At 44.8% G+C, this 26,306-nt stretch overlaps 1 protein-coding gene across 2 annotated transcripts in view; it reads right to left on the bottom strand.

Moving 5' to 3' along the window:
- Positions 1–680: 680 nt before the first annotated feature.
- Positions 681–26,306, bottom strand: part of GRK3 (G protein-coupled receptor kinase 3) — a 323,566-nt gene continuing 297,940 nt past the window's right edge. For both annotated transcript variants that reach the window (XM_040416568.1, XM_040416567.1), the window contains exons 14-21: positions 17,685–17,751; positions 17,401–17,501; positions 15,193–15,259; positions 14,461–14,556; positions 11,070–11,232; positions 10,658–10,794; positions 5,795–5,908; positions 681–4,721 (exon numbers count right to left, since the gene is read on the bottom strand). In XM_040416568.1, coding sequence (XP_040272502.1) covers positions 4,560–4,721; positions 5,795–5,908; positions 10,658–10,794; positions 11,070–11,232; positions 14,461–14,556; positions 15,193–15,259; positions 17,401–17,501; positions 17,685–17,751 — 907 coding nt within the window. In that variant the 3' untranslated portion in view covers positions 681–4,559. The remainder of the gene's footprint in view (positions 4,722–5,794; positions 5,909–10,657; positions 10,795–11,069; positions 11,233–14,460; positions 14,557–15,192; positions 15,260–17,400; positions 17,502–17,684; positions 17,752–26,306) is intronic.

Genomic DNA, 26,306 nt, shown 5'->3' on the forward strand with positions numbered 1-26,306 from the left:
GCTATACTAAGATTTTGATGATCTTCACAACGGGTAATTTCATATAATCTATAAAAATATAGATCACTAGGTTACATAAATTGTTCATAACAGTTTAGAGACCAATATTGGCACAACTTCTGTATTCCTACTGAACTTTGTACAGGTTTTTGTTACATTGTGGTTATTGTGATGGATCTTATGGTCTTGGACAGATCCAGTGCTCCTGGCACAATGACAGATACTGGATCCCTGGTGATACTGCGGACTCTACTATAGTTCTGCTTGGTTCACAGTAGCGTCATGACTTCCGATAAAGCCATGACGGATCAATTTTCATACAGGTCTCAACAAACCTTGACACTCTGGTATCCTTGACAGCAACGCTTTAAACTTGAACCCATGATGGAAAGCAAATATCAATATGAGCAGAACCTTAACCTAAAACCATATTGAACATGGCACCTCTATTGGCAACAGACAGGGAGGAGTATGACGCTATCTAGGTGCTTTTAAGTAGGAGTGAACAGATAGAAATGCCATTTTTATTCTGGATGCCCTGATAAAGGCCATTTTGGGTGAAGTCATGGTTGTTTATACCAATAGCAAGTGACTACCAAATGATAGTATGTACTCTGTTCTTTCATATCTATGCCCATCATACTTCTTTCTACATGTGCATATTTTTATAAAAAAAATAAAAAAAGAAGGGGGCTGGTAATTATTAAGAACATGCAACACTAACACATCCAATCCATTAATATAACAGAGTTATATTTACAGTGGGATACTGTGCATTCACAGGAACAGCTACACAAGGGACACACCAGTAAAATAGACTGAATGCAAACAGAACGAGGTTTTGATGACAAAATCATGTCTAATAAATTGGAAATTTTTCCGGGTGCAATTGTGTCGGCACTCCATGCTAGTAGTGAAGCTCTGTATCTGAGCAGCTTGACAGGCATGACAACCAATCTAGAAAAATAGCTTTTCTCTAGGAATGTGCTTGGCTTCAACTTTGTGCTCAGGCCATCTCCTTATTACCAATGCGCGCATGTGTGGCATGCGTTTCCTTACTTTGAACAAGGCAAACAAATATGTTCTTTTCTTCAGTAGCTCATACAGGTGAGACGCCATGATGGCTGTGCGATCCGTTCTCCGTTGTCTGAATTGCAGACATAATCTCTGTAGCTGACCGACAAGGCTAGGCTAATAGATCAGAATTTAGCTATACTTTGTCATGAAACATACTGTAGCTTATAAAACAAAAACACTTCTTTACAAAAAATGGAATATCAGGGCCAAACAGAAGAAGAAACATACAGTAGATGCATTGTAAAGGACTGGAGGAGGAATCACGCAGGAATTATGTGTTGGTGAGGTTTCCGTGTTTTGTGTCATACAGGCTACTGGTAAAATGAATCACCCCCGATAGTTGATATCGGAATGATTTATGGTTTTGAAAAAACAAGCAAGCAAATGGTTACAAAATAAATCTCCTCTAGAGAGCGTGTTATAACTGAGCGTAATGTGGACCGAAGGAATGTTCACAGTGTTGAGTTAATATGGGATAGTAAATGACAGATCCAGTATAAGTTGGGATATATGCCAATACTCCATGCGGAAAATAGACTGCAAGATATCAGTGAAGCAGCAATGTGACTACTGGTTACATCATATGCTACCTGCTAATAATCACCAGTTTTCCTAGTTGTCTAGACATGGCCTAACTGTTCTGTCAAGTCACAGGAATGTATATGTCCATAAGTGGGGAAGGTGTTTGCTCTATGTAGAAGGGCTATTCTTCATAACATACAGGATTGTGTAGCCAATTCTCTGTACTTTACTCTCTTTTACCATCTCTAAATAGACCCACAAAACTTAGAAATAGTCTACTTTCTGCATAACCGGCAGAGCCTTCTGTTCCCCACAGGTACTGATGTAAACAAATTATGCCATCTACAGCTTCCCAAGATGGCGGCTGTATCCTCTACTGTGCAGGCGCTGAAAGCATTCAGTCAGGCCACATATACAGGGCATCCATAGGTTCTCTGATTCAGGGCCTACGCTGACAGCTTTCACTGCCTGTGCAGTAGGGGGCAGCGCTGCCATATTGGGAATCTATGGATAGCATGGCTTGTCCACATCTACATGAGCACTGGGAAAGAAGGGGGGTTCTGTGGTAAGCCCTGAAGAAATGTAGCAGTTCCTTATGCCATTACACTTCAGTGAATGGCATCTCTGAAATGTATGCAAAAAGCAGCCAACCCCTTTAACCTACTAAATAAATCCAGCATTATGTTGATACTTGACAAATACTGTATTATATGAATCAGACTTCCAAAATAAGGTGCCACCATGCTAAATGGGTCCATGTTTGGAATGCAGTGGTGAATCTTTTGTTATTGCTGCATTTTACAGGATCTGCACATCAGTGCTCAGTAACAGTCATTACAACTCTATCCATAACTATGGCTTCCATAAATTCTTTAAAACTACAGTACGATAAGAAAATAGACACTTCTATGGAAATGACGACAAACAGGGTTGTGGCTCTGAAATGTGAGCAGAAGGGATAAGGTGCTATGGACAGATAGATACTAAGAAGCGGGTACCATCTCTCTTCCCTTCTTACAGAAAGACTACTTATGTCAGATGGATGAGTGAATCTTCCAAGGTTACATGGTTTATCACTAGGCATTAAGTGTATGGGTTCGCTAACACCTTCAAAGTAGTAAAGATTATCTTGTAACCATTTCTTGCATTTGATATTTTATGAATTTTTTCTACCACTGTTGACAAGAGGAAGAAATCCAGGGTTAGGAGTAAAATACAGATGAAATGGGTTTCAGTGTTCCCTTTAAATGTAACATCTAACAATTGCTCTCAAACACTGCATGTGATTGTAATACATACATGGATTGATACTTCACAGTAGTTCAGTTATACTTAACCAATAACCATTTTACTTCCATTACACTAAAAATCTATCACATTCATAACACTTTCCCCGGTGGTTTAATCTGCCCATGGAACGGTGAGTACCACTGCATTTACCTAAACCAAGGAGAATGCATACGATGAGCAAAAGGCATTGAAAAGAATTGAGACTATGTAAAACGCAGCTGCAGATGTAGGTGCAGATAGATCGATGCTCCTGCTGCCTTCCCATGTAACTAATTCTTAAATTAATATTTACAAATACATTAAAAAGTTTCTGTTAAATACAGGGAATGTGGATCTAGGAAGCGTTTGAGTCCATTGGCACTTTGCACTTAATTGGTAAAATCAAAAGTGGGATGCAAAAATGCGTGGTGCAGCCAAAGCGACAGCTGAAGCGTAGAGTCCCCATCAGCCCGAGATGCCATTTCCAGTGAGTGCTTGTTCCGACCTAGCACAGGTGTATGTAGTAGGTAGCAACAAAAGATCAGACTGATTGTCTTGTCCTTCCTTAGATACACAGTCTTACTATAAATGTTCATAGCTCTGTAGCTTTGATGATGCCTGACAGTAGGACAGCAATGAGAAGCCCAATGGTGGACATATGGAGGACAAGGACAAGAATTTCTGATGAGGACTGATTTAAGATTACAGCATGACACGTACCAGGGTTCTCCAACGTTCTCAACTACTATTCACAAAAGCATAAATTTGATTTAAAAAAAAAAAAAAAAAGTGCAATTGACCTGAAATGGCAAGAAAGCTGTCTTTATAGCAATTGTAAACGTATCTGTAAAATGAGCTTGTTTAATATCTGTGCTAAAATTGCTAACTGGCTACCAGAACACTGGACAAAGCTACCATGCACTCCTTTTTACCGATAATTGCTCTACTAGTATATTTCTATCCTCATACACGGCAAGACAGTGGTAGCCACTATACTGGTGAAGATACAGAACTGGGTGATTATTCTTGGTATGTATTCCCATGAAGTATCTACATTTTATAACCACAGGACAGATAAAAGTCATTACTTTGAAGTGCATAACCATTTCGACACACTGCCAGTTAACGTCAACAGTGCAAGTCAGGAGGACAAAAAAGGGTATTCAGGGGACAATTATGGCAACACTCAGGAAAGCTATCATCTTGAGAACATTCTTGCGACACAGCAATCCCTCCCAAAACCATCCAGGGATATGTTGAATTTCAGACATAAAAATTAACGTAAAAGCAACTACTGCAAAAACCATTTCATATTCTTGTTTGGCATACACGAAAGCATGCATATGCCAAGATAAAAAGCAAGGGTGGGATGCCTTGCTTCTTCAGCACAGGCCATTCAGGATAAGCTGATGCAACTGAATGATGAGCAATCACTAAATTTGGCAACTTTTACAACTCTTCTGTTAGTGAAAATTCATCTCTTCATTGCCTCAAGCTGCATGACCTCTTCGAGACTTCAGGCGGTAAAGACCAGTCTTCAGTAGACAATGTGTGATGCAGGCTCCCAAAGCTTCTTTTATATACACCTTGCTGTTGAGGACCATACAAGTAACTAATAACATTGCTGTGGACCTTGGTCAAGGTGTTATATAAGTAGTTATCCCTAAGATGTCTTGGTCCTGTCCTGCCCCCTAAAGGCCATTGCTATTTCTGTGACTAAGTGGTGGTTTGGAGATCTCTACAACTGCGGACCGCGACTTGTTCAGAAACTTTGGAGCTCGACGTAAAAGCCTCTGGGCCTCGGTAAAAGCTTCAGTCAGTTCTTTCTTCCACTGTACAAATTCTGGATCACTCTGTAAAAAAAAAGTGTAAAATAAATAAATAAATAAATCAGAACTGCACAGAAATAACGAGTATTTATTGGGATTGCCTAGTGCATATGATCTTTGAGTTACAGGGAACCCTGCAAAAACACCGAAAGATTCATTGTAATTTATGGGGGAATCTATGTTCTGGAGAATAATAACTCCAATAAAAAAAAAAAATTGGGACGCTGTGTAAAATGTAAATAAAAACAGAATGCCATGATATGTTATGAGATAATTTGCCATTTCATGAAATAAAATAAAAATCAACTCCTCCTATAATCTATTGTGAATAAAATATGGGTAATAAAATTAGATTGGCAAATAATTGCTTTCAGTTTTTACTTACTGTTATTTATATTTTAGAAAATGTCCCAACGTTTTTGGCATTGGGGTTGTAATACCAAACGAACGGATTTGGAAACCTGCGGCCTTCTTCCTCTTTTGGTTAACAGACCCAGATGGACACTACGTGCACCCCACCTTTTTGACTTCCTAATGTGGTGCAACCATCTTGTAATATGTTTTTAAACCAAGCATGACATAGCTTTCTCATCATCTCCACATTTTCATATTTTTGGTCTGCTTTTTATTCATCTATTTTTACTTTTTGTAAATGTTTCCCACTTGAGAACTGGTTCCATATATGTTTAAAAACTAGAATAGATCAAACATGAACTAAAACATATGTCCATACCTTATAAATGCACTCTAAGGGCTTCCAAAGATGTCACCAATGCTAAAGGAGTTGCCCAGCTCTCAGGATAAGCCAGTGATCATCTGTTTGGGTGCAGCTGCTTTGCTAGAAGTCGGTGATAAAACTACACAGCACTGTCAACCTTATAGTGGAGGGAGCTTGTTACTACAGTATTACTCTGTCCACTACAAGACGGAGTAGTTCGGGCGCCGACTGCCGGCAATGGAGCTACACCCAAAGCCCTGATTAAAATGTTTGAAATAAGAAAAAGTCATGGTGTATGATTTCATTTTTTGTTGCTTGAAGGAAAAAACGTCAGGTAAATTTATACTGCAGTCTATAGCCCATATTAAAACAGACTTACCTCACACTGCAAGACGAATTGCTTAGCCCCTTTAATCCTCAACAAGATGCATTTTTTATCCTTTATCTGGGTTTCTTCCACAGACACGATCTGTTCCATTGTCAATAAATTTTGCTGCACGGCAAAAAACAAACAAAAAAAAAGAACAAAATATAAGATACATTGCTCAACTGTTGACATTTATGGTCAACACAGTAAGATAAACTATTTCTATGAAATACAATTCTGAAGAAATCACTGTATACCACAGCAAAACAAGGAGTGAATGGGAGCCTATGACATCTGTATTAAAGCAGACATATACACACTCTATATACAGTCTCAACATTTTGTGCCAAAGTGTATTTCAATGTATATGTGCAAGGAACCAGTAACCTTCACATTACTGTACATGACAATGATTGAAATCTGGAAAATCCTTATGAAAGAGTTGATATTTTAATCTGGGGTATTCCCATCTGAGACAGGTGTGCCATATCTACAGGACAAGCCATAAATGCCTGATAGAGTCCGTAACTTGTGAGATGTGGAAATAGAATAGCCTGCGTATCCCCATAGACCTCTGGTTGAAGCATTCATGCAGGACGGGGGGCCCTGTCCAGAGATAGGTGCGGATCCCAGAGGTGAGACCCACATCTATCAGACATTTATGGCATACATTGTGGCTATGTCACAAGTGTCCGAGATGGGAAAAGCCCTTTAAGAATAGAGACTGTGGATCACAGCTGTGCTACAGGAAGATCCTACACTACTAGAGACATCTTATACTTAGAGCACTAATACCTTACCAGGTGATGTTTTTTTATATATATACGCCAGGATTCCTAAATAAGACACAAAATGATCAATAAGCTATTAATCGCTCTTTAAGTCTAGTGATTGAGCCTCTGGTCAAAACACACGAAAGTTATAATCGCACCACATTAGGCTTTATTCTTACTTTCATTATGGGCTTCATCAGAAGCCTCCGTCATATCCAATGGACTTCATTATAAGTCAACAGGGTCCACCAGCTGGCCTAAGGGTTAACCCCTTAAAGGGGTTTTCATGTAATAACTGCATTTTATCTAAAGTCTGCAGCCTGCTTCCTGAAACAGAAGATTCATACTCACCTGCTCCCTGTCTCTCTGGTCCTCCACTGTCTCTATCTTTGGGTCCCTACAGTATTTACGTCCAGCGGTGCATGGGCAATTCTCACATGCCCCGCTACAATCAAGACTGGCTTCAGCAGTGACATGCTGCTTGTGGCCACATCCCCTCTGAATCCAGTTATTGGCTGCTGCAGATCATATGACCATGCACTGCCGGATGTAAACACTGCAGGGACCAGACGATGGTGACAGTGGAGGCACCGGAGGGGACCGGAGGAGCGGGGAGCAAGTATGTATGAATCTTCTGTTTCACGAGGCAGGCTGTAGGCAGTAGATAAAATGCGATCATTACAGAAAAACCCCTTTAAGGACAGGGACAACTTTCATTTTGCTCTCTCCACATTCCACAAAGGCCAAAACTTTCTACTGTTCCGTTCAGATAGCCTTATGAGGGCTATTTTTTAATGGCCATATTTTGCATTGAAAAATGCGAAAGAAATCCTTTGTGGGGTGAAACTGAAAAACCCCCACAATTCCACCATTGTTTTTTGGGTTTTGTTTTTACGATGTTTACTTTGCACTAAAAATGGCATGACAATCCTATCCTGTGGTTCAGTAGGATTACAGTGATACACGTATATAGTTTTCCTCATCTTTTAAAATAAAAAATTTTTAAATTAAAACTTTGGGGGAAAAAAAATAAATCTTTGCGTCGCCATATTCTGACACCCATAACATTTAATATTTCCCTGTACAGAGCTTTGAAGGCTTGTTTTTTTGTTGTCCAAGCTGTCGGTTTTCTTGGTCCCATATTGGTACATACAACTTTCTGATCACGTTTTATTTATTTTTTTGGGGGCGAAGGGGGGGGGGGGGGAGGCGAGGTGATCAAAACAGTGATTCACCAATTTTTATTTTTTTTATGTTAAGGCACAGATAGATTTTTATACTTTAATAGTTTGGACATTTTCGGATGCACCGATATCAATTATGCTTATTTTTTTATTGTTTATTTAATATGTAAAACTAGGAAAGGAGGTGATTTGAATTTAATTCTGTAGTCTTTTTATATAAAAAAAAAATATTTTTTTATTTTGTGCATGCATTTGTCTGATGCCTTATACCACAGACTGCAAAAGTTTACCAATACAGTCTATGGGGATTCCTATTAAACCATGCCACAGTTTGCTGTTTCAGGCCTGGGAGCCTTCACAAGGCTCCAGGCTGCAAAGCAACAAGTTTCACTGCATGGGGTGCGCTCAGTGGGAGGTGACCGTGGCATTTGAAGGTTTAAATGACTGATATCCTGCTAACTGTCGACACGTGTCAGCTGTATTATACACCCAGCACCCATCGCGTATGGAGTGAGATCAGCTCATGAACTCACTCCATACATGCAGTGTCAGACTGGGGTTCCTTGTGTTCACCAGAGGAAATTATTTTGGGGACAAACTCCTATATCATCAGTAAAGTCTAATAGGTTTTGATTCAATGAAATAGACCCTTGTAGTAAGTGATTGGTTCTAAAGGCAGCTCCAAATGGGATTTTTTTCTCATGGACCTTTGGGTATCAGTGCCTGGGCCTACTGGAGGATCCTCTGGTACTCTGGGTAGGCCAGTCTGATGCTGCATACATACCACACATGGAAATTACATACAGTGTGCATGTACGTCATTGTGTTAAGAGGCTAAAAAGAAATCTGGCAGCGGACTGTGATAAAATGACAGAAAAAGACAGTATAAGGCCTCATGCACACGGCCGTTGTTTTGGTCCGCATCCGAGCCGCAGTTTTTGCGGCTCGGATGCGGACCCATTCACTTCAATGGGGCCGCAAAAGATGTGGACAGCACTCCGTGTGCTGTCCGCATCCGTTGCTCCGTTCCGTAGCCCCGCAAAAAAAAATATAACATGTCCTATTCTTGTCCGTTTTGCGGACAAGAATAGGCATTTTTACAATGGGCCGCCTGTTCCGTAAATTGCGAAGGCACACGGGCGGCTTTTGTGTTTTGCGGACCGCAAAAAACGGAACGGTCGTGTGCATGGGGCCTTAACCTGTTAAATCCTCACTGCTCCTGCACATCATCACTTCGGCCATGTACAGGAGCATCAGTGCTTGACTGGACGGTTTTTAAGCAGATATTGCCTTGTCTGTATTTTATCAGCTTAGCTCAGAATTTTTTTTAACTCTGGACATCCCCTTTAATTGCTGCATAAATGAAAGGTTCTGTAGTTTTCTAGCATAATCTGTTTTTTAATTCACTATTTTATAGATTGCCGTTTGTTTTCATAGAATGAGAACACATAAAGACGTAATACTGCTCACAATTGGAGGCAATATTAGGCAATCCTCTGTAGGCTAAAACTCATCGGCAACACAAATCTCCCTCCTATTCTTATCAATGTAGGGAAAAGCTATTCAATCCTTGCAGAAAAATATCTAAATTGGATATACAGTAGCAAGCATTCAGCTGTGATGTGTTAGGTATGCACAGTCAATCAATATAAAAATGATCAGTACTGCACCTGAGAATCCAGCTTTATATAGTAGGTATAAGTAGCTCTACATGTACTCCTCTCAGGGTTAGTGAACGGACTGATGAACAGCTCTGACTCAAACCAAAAATCAGTGGTGGAATACATGAACTACTTATACCTTGGTTAGAAAGCTGGATTCTCAAGTATTCATTCAGCACCCATCAGCTTTATATCTACTGATGTTAAGAAGTGTGAACTACTTCTTTGAGCAGGCTGCTGAGTTTCAGACTTTTCTGCCTGGACTATTAGATTTTGGAGGTATGTGCAGGTTTTTAAAGAGAACCTGTCACCAGGATTTTGGGTATAGAGCTGAGGACATGAGTTGCTAGATGGCCACTAGCACATCCGCAATACCCAGTCCCCATAGCTCTGTGTGCTTTTATTGTGTAAAAAAACTGATTTGATCCATATGCAAATTAACCTGAGATGAGTCCTGTACGTGAGAGGAGTCAGGGACAGGACTCATCTCAGGTTAATTTGCATATGTATCAAATCGTTTTTTTTTACACAATAAAAGCACACAGAGCTATGGGGACTGGGTATTGCAGATGTGCTAGCGGCCATCTAGCAACCCTTGTCCTCAGCTCTATACCCAAAATCCCGGTGACAGGTTTCCTTTAAGCATCTAGGTATAAAAATATTCCCATTCACTGAAAGCAAGCATTGCAAATTATAGGAGTCGAAACAAAATATATTACCCAAATTTCTTTACGTATAAGGCTACGCTTCAGTTTTGTCCTCATTCATTGTCAATGGGGACAAAACTGAACAAACCGGAATGCATCAGAATGCATTCTGTTGCTGTTTATTGCGTTCTGTGACTGGACACAAAACTGCTGCAAACGGTTTCGTGTCCAGTTTGCGAAACTGAACAAGCCGGACCAGGCACTAAAAACAATGTAAGTCAATGGTGCCAGGTGTGTTCTTTTCAGACAGTAAAAAAAATTGAACCGGCACTAGCACTATATTATGCATTTTTCCATTTTTTTCCGGTTTGTTCACTTTCGATTTAATACAACTGCATTCGAAAGGAACAGATACAGCTAGTTGCATTAAATCAAACTGAAGCGGTTTTGAGATCCTCTACTTTGCATATGTGAAAGTAGCCTAACTGGAAATCTCCATTAATAGTCTTCTGACACACCGTTCCCCCCCCCCACCCCGATGCTTCTCATTACCAAATATCTTTGGTGGATCTCCACTACAAATGTTTCCCTAACTATGTAGTGATCTTACCCGAGATTCTCCTTCTCCCCTCCATTCAAGTCTGTTTGGAAAGAGGTAAAAGTAACGCCGCTGCCACTGAGTCAAGAAAGGGTTTCCCAGCTTCAGCATATAGCCATGCATAATGCAGTCCTTCCCTAGTGCATAATCTATGAAAGAGAGCAGGCTCATCAGCCAATGAATAACAATCACACTGCAGCAGACCACTAATTCACCAACAGTGCACTTTGTTCAGACAGCACTTCACCTCTCCACAGGTTGTGAGTGGTACTGCAGCTCAGCCCCATTCATTCAATGGAACCGAGCTGCAATGCCAGACACAACCTATGGACTGATCTCACAACCCCTGTAAGATTTACATTTCAGACTCCATTTTTTCAGCACATGTACTAATAATCTCCTTGTGCACAGTTACAAAATTCACCTTCTTCATGACCAAGCTGCTTGTTTTTGGCTCGTTTCCGGGCTTCAATCTTATCAGTATCTGCGTTGACAGCTTCATAAACCGTTTCTGCAACTTCTTGTTGCCAACGCTCAGATATCACCAAGGGGAAGTTCTTGTATAGTTCCTGATCACTATCAAGAAGCTAGAGAGAGAAATCAGGCTTGTGAGATGAGGGAAAAATGTGAAGGTGCAGTGGAAAGCATACTCTGCATACACACGTGACAGTATCTCCAGCTCTGCTGCTATTACCCCCCCAGGTTTACCTTCTAGCCGTTGCATCTGCAGTGGTGAGCAGGTATAATTACACCCAAGCCGTCCCATTTAAATGAATGGGATGGCTTGGGAGTAATTACACCTGCTAACCCCTGCAGATGCAACGGCTAGAAGGTAAGCAGTGAAGAGGAGGCGGCGCTGGCACGGCGCGCGCCTCCTCTTCAAACAGCTGATCGGTGGGGGTGCCGGGTGTCGGACCCCCGCCAATCTGATATTGATGACCTATCCTGAGGATAGGTCATCAATAAATATAACTTGGACAACCCCTTTAAGGAAGTTGTGATGTAAAAACAATAGCAGAAATAATGTGCTGTGGAGCTGTGGGGATTCTGAGTCAGATTGTATCAGACAAAACATTTTTTGAGGTGTAACCTTGTGGTTTCTGTTCCTCTGCAGCCTTATGTATCGGAGGTTGCAACAGACAGTATGGTAGCTTTGTGCCTGTTGAGAATGTATTATTGTGTACTATAACAGTCAGGAAATTATAGAAAATATAATGTAATATTACAGAGAAAAGCTTACTGGTTATTTGATAATATTACTCGCCTATACTGTGAACTGTAATGGATGGTCTTTATCAGAGGATTGACTTTAGGCTCTTTTACCCCAATGTTAACATGTTCAATGGAGTCCCCAAATATGACACTACATTTTTACTACTGGTGTCCTCGTATGGGGCAGTTAGACCTTTTGGGCGCCCTCAGACCTCAGAGGACTATAACATTGCAATCTTTTCATCCCCTATATTTATGCTCTTGATCTCTACCTGGTCCTCTCCTCAGGTCATTGGTGTCCTACTGTTGAGGGTCTGACTTCTGGCACCCCCACGATCAGGCTGGGCTTCTGTCACCCCACTAAACATTTGCAGTCCCCACTCCTCTCCAACTCCTGTTCTAAGGCTCAACACAGCGGAAATGGCTTGAGCGGTCACTGACTGAGGCGGGTCATTAGAGCATTAAACACTAGTTTAATCTTCATACACAAGAGAATAACAGGGTAGATGATATCATAAAGGAGTCCCGTTACAAGGACTCCAGATTTTTAGATCAATGTAAGAGAGGAAGAATTAGTAGACTAAAATACGGTTTTAGCTTTCATATGTTGCCAAGCTCCATAATAGCTTTTATTTAGCAATAAATGTGGATAAATGTGTTTTTTTCCACAGAAGATAAATAATACATGGAGTTTTACTGTGTATGCCCCTAAATCTACTGAATTATTGATCTCTTTTTGACACTCTTATTGTAAAACACAACATGGACAAAACATTAATAAAAGGGGTTATCTCATTGGAGGCAAATTCTTTCAGAATGTGGCCTCTAAAGTGACAAAGATGGAGATACTGGGCTGGAGAGGGTATGATGTCCATATGTTTTAACAGTGGATAAGGACTGGAGAAACCAGCTCACCAGATCCCTGGTTGTCTTCACTGAGCTTCAGTCCCAGCATAAACTGGATTACATGAGCCACTACAGCTAATGGCCCCTGCTGGATTATGTGGCCCCTGGGAACATGTCACTACTGAGGCCAGTCAATGGCTGCAGCAGTGCACATGACCCCATACACGCCAGAAGTTTACATACTGGGACTGAAGAACCGTGAAGACAGCTGGGACAGAGCCAAAACCAAGTGGTGGGGAGCAAGTAAGTATGCTTCCCTTCACAGGTCCATATGCAAAATAACTGTGGAGCACCAGTTATGGGTCTTCAACACAGAGAAAGCCAGATACCCTTCAAAGTGTTTTCTTTAGCTGATCTCCTTAAGATCAGCTATTGTTTTGTTTGAGTAGTCTCCAAGGCATTGCTCCTGGTTAGCCAGAATCCTACTCCACACCGATGAGGGGAAACACCCCGAAACAGCTGTCTGTGGATGGATAACTGGCTTAGGTCTTCCCCGTCACACCCTTAAAGCTTGTAAAAGAGCGGAATCTTGACCTAGGGGCCACTTAATATGGTGGATCTGGTGATCTGTAATGGGGACACCCCTTTGCTCGGTTTTCCTTCCTTTGAAGGATATCTGGCTTTCTCTGTGTTGAAGACCCATAACTGGGGCTCCACAGTTATTTTGCATATTACTGTTTCCCAGGGAGCTTTGCCCTTTGGATTGCTGTGTTGAGACTCTTAAATGAGGCTCCACAGTGTTTTCTTTAGCTGGTCTGCCTGAGATCAGCTATTGTTTTGTTTCCCTTCATAGGTCCAGCAGAGCGAGGAAGAATATATATATTTTTTTAAAAAGTCAATCCTGGAATACCCCTTTTAAGCACGCTTCACAAATTTCTTGTGTTTTATAGTTTACATCATGGGTCCTGGTATTTTCAATGGCAAGAATAGAACAGCCTGCTATGACATTCTTGCTGTCAAAGATGCCCAGGCCTGAAAGTGAAGGAACCAATTATAAGTCAAGCAGGTCTATGAGAATAGATGTCAGGGCTGTGTTAGGATCTGAAGCCATGATGCTAATGTGAACAGAGCCACAATGTCATCTTCACTGTGCTTAAAGGGAGCCTGTCACCTCCAAAAACCATCTGAAGCCGCCAGCAGTACCTGAGAGTAGCCAGCAGTGTGTTTCTGACGATTGTTTTGTTCCTGAATGCAGATGCGGCAAAAGCTCTGAAAACGTTCCTTTATCCCCTGGCGGCGCGCTTCTCTAGACCTGCTTGAAGTCAAGGGGGCAGCGGCCTCCTTGCTTCAAGTCAAGGTAACCACGCCCCCTTCGCTGTGACTGACAGCACTTATGCAGAGAGTTCAGCAAAGCCAGCCAAACTGTCGGCTGTCAGTCACAGCGAAGGGGGCGTGGTTACCTTGACTTGAAGCAAGGAGGCCGCTGCCCCCTTGACTTCAAGCAGGTCTAGAGAAGCGCGCCGCCAGGGGATAAAGGAACGTTTTCAGAGCTTTTGCCGCATCTGCATTCAGGAACAAAACAATCGTCAGAAACACACTGCTGGCTACTCTCAGGTACTGCTGGCGGCTTCAGATGGTTTTTGGAGGTGACAGGCTCCTTTTAATTATTAAAACCAAGCCTTTCAAGCCCACAAGATCAGAAAAGTGTAGAAATATTTAAAGTAATGTAATGTTGAGACAGGGGAACCATATGGTACCTTAATTCCTTTTGTGTCTTCTTCATCAAAGGACCCGATGTCAAAGGCATCAGCTGCATTTACCTCTCCTCGAGGAGGAATCAGTGGAGGAGTATACTACAGGAACACCACAATATGTCATGAGTCTTTTTACAATCCCAGCCTTCATCTACAGTTACATTTTCATCTATTTTGCAAACAGGTCAATATTAATTTCTCAATTAAAAGCCTACAGCAGGAGTTAATGACAGGCTGTCCTGGCATTAGATAAGAGACAGGTCTTAAACAGATTGCCCTAGGAAAGTTCTACCCCGCACAGCAGCTGTGGTAGAGGTTTCTGTAAGCAGAGGGCATTACTGATGAGCAGAATTAGAGGGTACAGGGGAGGGGGCTTGTCAATTATAATATTGTAATAACTCCAATAATTCCAATTTCTGGTGTGTTATTGGCTTAATTAAGCACCTCTTTGAATTCAGAAGTTGCTGGTGGTCTGGGTATAGGTATATGAAGACAATGATCATTTCACAGCACCACATTCAATAGCATAATAAAGATACCATGGTACACATACACCACTACAGACCAATCACACAACCTTCCACTTCTGCTCAATGTGAATTTCTATTGCAATCATTTTTTTTACGCCACTTCTGCAAGCTCCACAATGAAGAGGAGCATATGGTGAGCGCACAATCAAGTGATCCCAACGGTTTAGCTCCACATATACACAACTTGTGGATCATGAAGTCTTACCTTTTGCATATACACCTGTTGCCAATCAATGCCTTTAAAGAACGCGTGCTCCTTAACTTCCAGCGCACTACAAGAAGAAAAGAAGTTAATAGGACATTTGGAGTGTTCTCGAGCTTCATGTCTCTTTTACTGTCATTTAATGCTCATTCATCCAGCTTAAAAAAACAGCCGCAGGAAGATTTCCCCATTTATAAACCATTATTAAGGACCCACTTTACTGTGAAGCTAATGGATTGTATTACTCATACTTTCTAAAATGTCTGCGAGGGTCTGATGACTCAATTATAAAAAAAAAGAAGGCGATTTCAAAACAACCCACTTATACTGTGTGAACCGTATCATATTTCCATGCACAGCACGTATCTTCTATAGACATGAGAGAATTGTTTTGTGTAAATTGATTAGTTTACCAAAAAGTTATTGAGCAGTGAGGGCCTGTCCACGGTGGACACCTCGCCCAGCCCTGGTAATCTTACGCCTGCGGCAATGCCCAGAGTAGTATAGCAATCATAGAGGCTCTGCTGCTATTCACGGAGCAACGACTGTGCATGGGCAGCTACACTTTTAGACCGCAGCGCATGCACAGTCGCTGCTTCTGTAGCAGCAGCAGAGCCTCTGCAATGGTACTCGGAGCAGCAGCTTAGGTGCAAGAATGTCAGGGCCGGGCTTGATGTCCAGCCCTGTCATTCAAGCAGTGCGGTCTGCCCCTCATTGCCCAAGAATTCTTCTTGATGAACCAATCGATTTGTATGAATTAATTCGCTCATCGCTAATCTTCTACAAAATGGAGGGGAACTCACTGCTAAATGCACGTATGCAGTTGGTACAGTGCTGAAAGTCAACTTCATCCACTGGGTCTGAACCCCTTTACATTAGACCCATGATTTTGAATAGCTGTATTCCCATGTACTGCCTTGTGGTACCCAATCACCACCTATCCCCCTGCCCATGCTTGTATCACAGGCACAATGTATTCTAGGTAGGCATGCGTGAATATAGTAGCAATATACCCAGGCACTGGGCTCTTACTTCCTGTGAGGTGCCAAATGGAGAAGACAGGGCCACCACACATAAGGTTGAGCATACTCTTTCTATATCACCAGTGTATAATTGAAGGTGTCTCATATATTCTATGTGATAACTGTATGTTATTTCTGGTGCTATCAAAGGCTGCTGTAGTAGGATTATAAACACAGATTGATTCATGAGATAGTAGGGAAAATGGGAATATCTACCATCTTTAATATTACTGATCAGTCACACTCCCCTATTTCCCTAGCGAGCATGACAGGAGATATTAATATTACTTATTAAATGTTTTTTTCTTTAAATCAGATCATTTTTATTAATAGTTTTTATGAAAAACAATGAAATACAACAAAAACAAACCCCTCCCTTGCAGGACTGCAACTTAGAGAAGGTCCATAGTAAAGTCACTGTTAGACCTCTTTCACACAAGCGAGTTTTCTGCGCGGCTGCAATGAGTGACGTGAACGCTCAGTGCCCACACTGAATCCTGACCCATTCATCTCAATGGGTCTGTGTACATGAGAGTTTTTGTTCACGCATCAGTTCTGCGTTGCGTGAAAAACGCAGCAGGTTCTATAGTTTGCGTTTTTTCTGCAGCCTTGGTCCCATAGAAGTGAATGAAGCTTCAGTGAAACACGCATTGCATCCGGAAGAAAGTGCGGATGTAATGCGTTTTCACTGATGGTTGCTAAGAGATGTTGTTTGTAAACCTTCAGTTTTTTTAATCAAAAAACCGAACGCAATCGCAAACAAAACTGACTGATCTTGCTTGCAAAATGGTGCGAGTTTCACTGAACTCATGGTTGCAACATTTTTATATTGTACTTCCATAAGTGTCCTATAGTGGCGTGAAATTACTCCATTAGTATCTCCATGCGGGGTAGAAAGATCTATAATAGGTGCTACCACTCCCTGCTGCTCTTGGGACTGTATGGCATGTCTTATCTGCAAATATAAATTTTACTTATTAAAAGTTAACTGATATTCCCCAAATTTATTGGCGAGCCAGCCAGGTAATATTAAACATGAATTATTAAATATTAATACTGAGAAGTGCATGCAATATATCACACATTACACACTGCAGACTTTATTACAGCGGCTGGTATGCTATGGTGCCCTTGCATTAGCAAATCGTCTGGAGTAGGCTATGAACCTAGATCTTAGTGTAATACAGACCTGCCTCCCTGGCAGCCAAGTCTCTTGCTCACATCTCTTTGGAGAAGACCTTCCAAGAGGGACTTCAGTTCTGGAGTGAAGGAGTCTGGCAGCTCCACATTCTTGACATGTTTAAGAAAAGAAAGATTGTAGCATATACATTTACAAGGAAGTGGAAGAGAAAGTCACAAATGCACAGAGGAACACCTGATCTAAGAAAGTACCTCCACCACCAATCAAGCCAGAAATTGAAAGGTGAATGTCCACTATATTGCCCAATTTAGATATAAAAGAGCTAATCTTACCATAGTCAGGGTCATCCTGTCAATCTCATGTTTGTCTTTGGTTTTATGCTGTCTGAAAGGGCTGTGCCTGCAGAGGAAGAAAATATAATCAGGCTTTCTGTGAAACGACGACCGATACTTGCTCACGTTATATATATCTAAATAGAAGCAGAAATTTTTAGGGTCCATTTCCAATTTTGCTTAAAAATACATGTCCTGTGTAAGAATATTAGGAGGCAGTGGTGTGAGAGATCCCAAGCTATGGCATTAATAAAGAACTATCAGAACATGGTTAATATGGTCCACCTAGTTTCATTTGACATGCTCACAGTAGTATAACTCCTGACTGTTGAGGCACGAAATACAACTCAAACTGGGGAAGTAAAATTTCTGTGAGATCTCAATCTTCAGTAAAGGTCCCAATGCCAAAAAAGAAAATGACAGTAAGCCATCACTGGGATTTTCTACACCACAGAGAGTAGAATGTAAATTCTTGTAGTGGCCTTACAGGTTTTGCTATGTATACTGTGTATTTTAAGTGTTAACAGGTTGAAGGAATGGAAAGTCCAAGATGGTCAAGCTATACAGCTTGGATAATAAAAGTTTATCATACAATCCAAGTACTATCAAAGGCCATGAATGATTAGAAACAAAAGAGTGGTGAACTTACTTCTCATTCTTCATTATTTATCTATACAGAATCATTTAGCTAACTATCCCATTTGTACACTAGAGGGCAGTAGAGGCTTTTCTTCTTGGCAATGCCATGAAGGACATTATACAAGGTCAGTGCAATCATGAAAGTCTATGTAATGGTTCCCAACAAAAACTGATATATTCAGATGATGATCCCTGGAGAACCCATCATGCCACAACTGCTAAAGAATTACTGCATAGGTTAAACATCTATCAGTAAATTATTATACAAGAGTAAAATCCTCTATTTCTAAAAACATGCATTATCTCATAGGTGTCAGAACGATGCTAATTATTTACTATATTTGCAAGGTTGCATTGGACAATTTCTGAGACCTTATGGAAGTACTGAGCAACACTTTTTAAACATGTAGTCTGGATGGCATCTTGGTCACTGCAAAAAATGCAGATGTTACCCTAATTGTAAATTGCTATTTTTAAAATGCTGTGCACAGATGACAGCTAAAATCTTCATGATGGTCAGGACTTGCAATGTCTCTTTGTCATGGATTTTTAGCATTTTTTGTCCATTGACTTTTATTGGGAAAACAGAAACCAACATCATTAAAAGGGCCGCAGAATGACCACGGGGCCTAAATTGCAACAAAACCCACAAGTAACACATATGGATGTTATTGTGGATTTTCGGTGAAAACTGCACAAAAATCCACATAAACTACACTGCTGTGTGCATATACCCTTAGGCCCCTTTCACACGGGCGAGTATTCCACGCGGGTGCAATGAGTTGAACGCATTGCACCCGCACTGAATCCTGACCCATTCATTTCTATGGGGCTGTGCACACGAGCGGTGATTTTCACGCATCACTTGTGCATTGCGTAAAAATCGCAGCATGCTCTATATTCTGCGTTTTTCACGCAACGCAGGCCCTATAGAAGTGAATGGGGCCGCGTGAAAATCGCAAGCATCCGCAAGCAAGTGCGGATGCGGTGCGATTTTCACACATGGTTGCTAGGTGACGATCGGGATGGGGACCCGATCTGTATTATTATAACCATGTTATAAGGGAAAATAATAGCATTCTGAATACAGAATGCAAAGTAAAATAGTGATGCAGGGGTTAAAAATAAAAAAAAATTAACTCACGAGTCCACTTGATCGCATAGTTGCGGATCTCTGTCTTCTTCTGTAATGTTGAGCTGCCGGCTAAGGACCTGTGGTGACGTCACATCACATGATCCAATTACATGGTCCCTCACCATGGTGATGAACCATGTGATTGGACCATGTGATGAGCACAGTGACGTCATCAAAGGTCCTATTCCTGTGCACAGCAAAGAAGAGGAGAGAAGAGATGCCGGGCTGCGCGATCAAGTGGATTAAGGCGAGTTAAATTATTATTATAATTTTTTTAACCCCTGCAGCCCTATTGTACTATGCATTCTGTATTAAGAATGCTATTATTATTTTCCCTTATAACCATGTTATAAGGGAAAATAATACAATCTACAGAACACCGATCCCAAGCCCGAACTTCTGTGAAGAAGTTCGGGTAACAAACATGCTGATTTTTCTCACGCGCGTGCAAAACGCATTACAATGTTTTGCACTCGCGCGGAAAAATCGTGCATTTTCCCGCAACGCACCCGCATCTTATCTGGTCAAAAAACATGACGCCCGTGTGAAAGAGGCCTTAAGGGCTCATGCACACGACCATATGCCCTCCGAGAAATACGGTCCGTGAGCGGGCCATATGTCTCGGAGCGGCATACATCGTGCGCACGGGATCGCACAGCATCATAGTTGATGCTGTGCGCATCGGGCCGCCCGCGGGACTATTGTCCTACACTCATAAGATCATATGAGTGAAAAGTAGAGCCGGACTGGGGGGCGATAGCCTTGAGGGGAGGCGACCATGACGGGGGGGTGGTTAGCGAGACCCCCCCCCCTCCTCCTTTCCTTTTCCCCCGGGGCGGGGGATTGGTCAATTTGGGCTAGTGGGGGTGGTCAAGGGGTTAAGTGAGGCGAGCAGCAGCCGGTCAGGGGCCATTTTGGGTGACAAACGGACGAGCGCCAGGTCTAAATCTCACCGGCATGGAGGCTTTAATTCAGGAGCTGCGGAGGGCGGCGGAGGAGAGAGGAGAAGAGTGGCTGCAGGAGCGAGTGCAGCAGCTGTTGAGAGGGGAGGCGGAGGTCCCAGCTGTTCCTCCGCCTGTGGCATCCCGGCCGCGGCGGGCCAGGCCGCCGGCGCGCCCCAGCCCTGACATGGCGTCCCCTCGGGCTCAGCGCCGGAAAAGGAGCCCCACCAGGGACCCTTCACGCCGGGGGACAGCTGATACTGTTCCTCCCTGTACCCCCGGGCGTGGGAGGAATCCTAGGATGCGGCGGAGCTCACCTGCAGGCCAGGCCAGGTCTGCCCGGCGGTTGACGCGGCGTTTGGATTCAGGACCGGGTTCGGCGGCTCCAGCCCACGGATCGGTGGCTGGGGGCCCCCTGCAGAAGAAGGTTGGCGGTCGGTACGGGGCTGCGGTGAGTGTGGAGGCCACCGCCAGCAGGCCCTCGGCGGGAACAGGGAGAGAGGAGGAGGGTGGCTCCGCCTCCTCTGAAGATGGACGAGGGCAGCCTGCCAGCGACGTCCCTGGCTCCAGCGTGGTCAGGGGACACCTGGCTGAAGAAGATCTGAGGAGACCAGAGCGTCAGGATTCAGGATCTGCGGCTGGTGGGGTCACAGCACCCACGCAGCCAGGTGAGGCATCCTGGGGTTCTCTAGTACAGTTGGGGGTTGAGTTAGCTGGTAGGGATGGGGGGTCCCAGTCGGTTGTAGGTGGGGGGTCCCAGCTGGATTTAGGTAGGGGTTTGGGCCAGTTGCTGGGGGGTTTGGCGGGTTTGGTTGCGGGGTTAGGTAGGGGGGGGATGTCCCCGTTACCGGCTTGGGGCGTTGGGGGCCTCGGCGGGGTGGGGGCGGTCGGATCGGGGGCCCCAGAGGCGCGGGCGAGTTCGGTCTCGGTGGAAACGCAGGCGGGGGGAGCCGGGGAGGAAGAGGTGGCAAGGTTGGATGACAGGGCTAAGGGGGAAGTGTATGTCTGTTTTGAGGGACCGTTGGGCGCTCATTTAAAACAGGATTTGAGGGAAAAAATATGGAAAGGGGAGTATGTGGATATTTTTTCCCTGCTCCCCTTGGAAAAATTTAATTTGGATAGGGCGAAACGGGATGAGGGCAAGAAAGAGGAAGAGGAGAGGCGGAGACACAGGCTGATTCCGCGGACGTTTGCCAATTGGTTGCAGGCGTTCGCGATTTTAGCCAGTGTTATCGGGGAAAAAGAGCCGGAGTGCTGCTCCGCGCTTTTTTGTTATCTGGATGCGATAGGTGAAGCGTATAGGGTGTACGGAGGGATTGCGTGGCTGCGGTACGACGAGCAGTTTAGGCAGCGGAAGGCAGTGCGTCAAGGGATCAAATGGGACCACAAAGACATTGCTTTGTGGTTGAAGGTGACAGCGCCAGCTAGGGCCGGGCAGTCCTTTCGGGGGGAATCTAGTGGTGGGGGGCAGTCCGGATTCGCGGTGGCATCCGCAAAGGGGCTGTGCTTCCTTTTTAACGAAGGGAGCTGCAAGTTTGGGGCAAAGTGCAAGTTCAAGCACGAATGCTCTACCTGCGGCGGGTCACACGGAGCCTCGCGTTGTTTCCGGGGAGGTAGGCAGAGAGGGGGGGATGGTTTTGGAAAAGGGGGTGACGCCAGTGCGGCTGGAAAAGATGCGGCCTTACCTCGATAGGTACCCGGATAGGGAGGCGGCGGTTTTGTTGGAAACGGGATTTGCGGAAGGTTTTCGGATTCCGTTTGTTCAGTCAGGGGCTCGTTTGGTTAAGAAGAATTTGCGTTCGGCATTGGAGCATCCGGGTGTTGTTACGGATAAGTTGGGGAAGGAGGTTATGTTAGGTAGGATGGCCGGCCCCTTTTCGGAGCCGCCTTTAGCGGACCTGCGCCTGTCTCCGCTGGGGGTGGTCCCGAAGAAGGAGCCCAATAAATTCCGGCTGATTCACCACCTGTCCTTCCCTAGGGGAACGTCGGTCAATGATGGCATAGACCCGGCTTTGTGTTCCGTGGTTTATACGTCATTTGACGCGGCAGTGGCATTGGTGAAGCGGCTTGGGAGAGGGGCGCTTATGGCCAAGACGGATATTGAGGCAGCGTTCCGTCTGTTGCCGGTGCATCCGGATTGTTTACATTTGTTGGGGTGTTTTTGGATGGGGGGGTTTTTTGTGGACCGTTGTTTGCCGATGGGTTGCTCCCTGTCGTGTGCGTATTTCGAGGCCTTTAGCTCTTTCTTGGAATGGGCGGTTAGGGATGCGGCAGGTTGTGACTCCGTCATCCATTACCTGGATGACTTCCTGTGTGTGGGCCCAGCGGGTTCGAGGGTTTGTTCAGTTTTGCTGAATACGCTGTGCGGGGTGTTTGGGCGTTTTGGTGTTCCGTTGGCGGGGGAGAAGACGGTGGGGCCTACAGCTGAATTGAGTTTTTTGGGAATTGTGATTGATTCAGAGCGGATGGAGTGTAGGCTGCCATTGGATAAATTGGAGGATTTGAGGGAGGAGGTGGCTAGGGCGGGGAGGTTGGAAAAGATAAAGCTTAGGGAACTTCAGTCGCTCCTTGGTAAGCTGAACTTCGCTTGCAGGATCATGCCTATGGGCAGGATCTTTTGCAGGCGATTGGCTGGGGCAACATCAGGGGTGCGGGCCCCACATCATTTCATTAGGTTGGGGCGGGAGTTAAAGGCTGATCTAGCGGTTTGGGGTTCGTTTTTAGTTAAGTATAACGGGAGGTCTTTGTTTATGGGGGAGGTTGTTAATGCAGTAGATTTTGAGTTATTTTCGGATGCGGCTGGGGGGTGCGGGTTCGGCGTGTATTGTGGGGGGCAGTGGTGCGCAGGAGAGTGGCCGGATAGTTGGGTGCACAGGGGTTGGGTACGGAACTTGGCCTTATTGGAACTTTTCCCAATTGTAGCGGCGGTAATGTTGTGGGGCGAGTGTTTCAGGGACAAGAAAGTCCGTTTTCATTGTGACAACTTGGGGGTAGTGCAGGCGATTAACGGTTTGTCGGCCTCATCACCGTTAGTGGTTAGGTTGTTACAGAGGTTGGTGTTGGAGTGCCTTGTAATCAACGCGTGGGTGGTGGCTGTGCATGTGCCTGGGGTTGACAGCTGTATTGCTGATGCCCTCTCTCGTTCACAGTGGGACCGTTTCCGTCAGCTAGCTCCTGGTGCGGCGGAGGTGGGGGTGGAGTGTCCAGCCTTGCTGTGGAACGTTCTGGAGTAGCGGTGGCAGGACTGATTCGGTCATCTCTGGCACCTGGTACGTGGGAGCGGTATGCAAAGGCCTGGGAATGTTGGGAGCAGTGGAAGGGGAGTTTGGGGGTGGGCAATGAGGATTTAGAGATACCGATGTTGTTGTTCATTGGGCATTGCAGGGATGAGGGTTGGTCCGTTTCTAGGATGAATAGTTGTTTGGCGGGACTGGCTTTTGGTTTTAGGCTCAGGAAAGTGACGGACGTGACTAAATCGTTTTTGGTGGCGCGGGCCATTAGGGGTTGGCGGCGGGAGAAGGCAGGGGTGGACTCTCGGCGGCCGGTGTCATTTACGTTGCTGGTTAGAATGGGGGAGCAGTTGGGGGAGGTATGCAGGTCAGGGGGGGAGGTAAAGTTATTCAGGTTGGCGTTTTCATTGGCGTTTTTTGGGGCGTTGCGGCTGGGTGAATTAGTTAGCCCGACGGTGAGTAGAAAAGGGGGGTTGTTTAGAGATGACGTTGATGTTTGGCCAGATAGGGTTGAATTCGTGATCAGGCGATCCAAGACTGATATGGAAGGAAAAGGGCGGCGGGTGGTTTTGTTTGCAATTCCGGGTTGCTTGATGTGCCCGGTGCGTTGTGCGGAGAATTTCATGGGGGACAAGGTGGGTGAAGGGCTCAATCCGTTATTAGTTCATGATGATGGTTCTTTTCTCTCTCGATTTCAGTTTGTGGCAGTTTTTAGGCGGTGTTTGGCGGGGTTAGGTGTGGGGGAGGTAGGTTTTTCCAGCCATTCATTTAGAATTGGGGCGGCAACAGAGGCAGCTAGATGGGGGTTGGGGGATGAAGTAATAAAAAGGATCGGTAGGTGGGAATCGATTCGTTTTAGGTCATATGTAAGACCTGAAGGTGTGGTTGAATGAAGGGATTTGCAGTTGCTTGGCTTGCTTCCTGTTTTCTTGTGTTTTTCTTTGTCATTGCAGGTTCAGATCCAGCGTTGGTTTGGCTGTTGGGTCACTCGTATGTGTGGTGGGGAGCTGCCAGGGCTGCGGTTAGGCCGGACGGTTTGCAGCTTGGATTGGCTCGTGAAGTGGCGGTGGTAAGGTGGATTGGCAGGAGGGGGATGATGTGGAGTGGGGTTCTTCCGGAGTTCAATAGATTTGTTAGGCAAGACAGGGCGCCTGATGTGTTGGTGCTACATGTAGGGGGGAATGATTTGGGGGCTCGGCCCTTTAGGGAGTTGGTGAGAGACGTTAAATCAGATTTGTTAAAGTTATGGGTGTTGTATCCGGGTATGATCACAGTATGGTCCGATATTGTGCCGCGGTCGGTCTGGCGAGGAGCTCGGTCGGTGGAGAGTTTGAACAAGGCCCGGGTGAAGGTTAATAGGGCTATTGGGAGGTTTATGGTGAGGAATGGGGGTTTAGCGGTGCGACATAGGGATTTAGAAGGGGGTGTTGGGGGATTTTGGCGGAGTGACGGGGTGCACCTAAACGCCCTGGGTTTGGATATGTGGAGCTTGGCGATACAGGAGGGCATGGAGATTGCGGTACAGGTGTGGAGGGACGCACGGGCTTGAGGGAAGTCAAGCCTGTGCGTTTGTGGCGGTGGGAGGTCCTTGGAGTCGGTGTGATTTGATGGTAATGAGGATGGGAGGGCCCTACAGGTGGGGCTGGACTCCCAGGATTGTTGGGTGGACGTGGCGGAACTGTCAGGGTGAGCCATCAGGGGTGCCTCCGAGCTAGTGGTCAACGGCTGGGGGTAAGTTGGCTCACCTCGGCACGGTTTTGGGTTTAGGGCTTCAAGGACCTCCCCCTTCGGAAAAAAGGGACATGTGTTTTTGGTTGGCATTTATGAGGTTACAGTGTTATAATATTTGATATAATATTTTATGTATGTTTGTAATAAATAGGCTGCTGTGGCCAAAATTAATCCAATGAAGCGGTGTCAGTGTCTTTATTGGGGAAGGGAGGGCGGAGGGAGGTAGATGGTTAGAGGTGGGTTGGAGGTATGTTTATAGGGGTCGAGTGGTATTAACCAGTACCTCCGTCAAGTAGAGCCGGACTGGGGGGCGATAGCCTTGAGGGGAGGCGACCATGACGGGGGGGTGGTTAGCGAGACCCCCCCCCCTCCTCCTTTCCTTTTCCCCCGGGGCGGGGGATTGGTCAATTTGGGCTAGTGGGGGTGGTCAAGGGGTTAAGTGAGGCGAGCAGCAGCCGGTCAGGGGCCATTTTGGGTGACAAACGCCCACCCACCCGCCCTGTGTGAAGGTTTTTAAGGGGATGGAAAATAAGGGGTAAGGGCGAGGTTGAGTAGTGGGGTGCAGTCTGTGGGGAAGAAAGATTGTCACGGCAGTAAGGCGGTGGGAGGTCCTTGGAGTCGGTGTGATTTGATGGTAATGAGGATGGGAGGGCCCTACAGGTGGGGCTGGACTCCCAGGATTGTTGGGTGGACGTGGCGGAACTGTCAGGGTGAGCCATCAGGGGTGCCTCCGAGCTAGTGGTCAACGGCTGGGGGTAAGTTGGCTCACCTCGGCACGGTTTTGGGTTTAGGGCTTCAAGGACCTCCCCCTTCGGAAAAAAGGGACATGTGTTTTTGGTTGGCATTTATGAGGTTACAGTGTTATAATATTTGATATAATATTTTATGTATGTTTGTAATAAATAGGCTGCTGTGGCCAAAATTAATCCAATGAAGCGGTGTCAGT

The sequence above is a fragment of the Bufo bufo genome, chromosome 2 (genome assembly GCF_905171765.1).
Source record: "Bufo bufo chromosome 2, aBufBuf1.1, whole genome shotgun sequence".
NCBI lineage: Eukaryota > Metazoa > Chordata > Amphibia > Anura > Bufonidae > Bufo > Bufo bufo.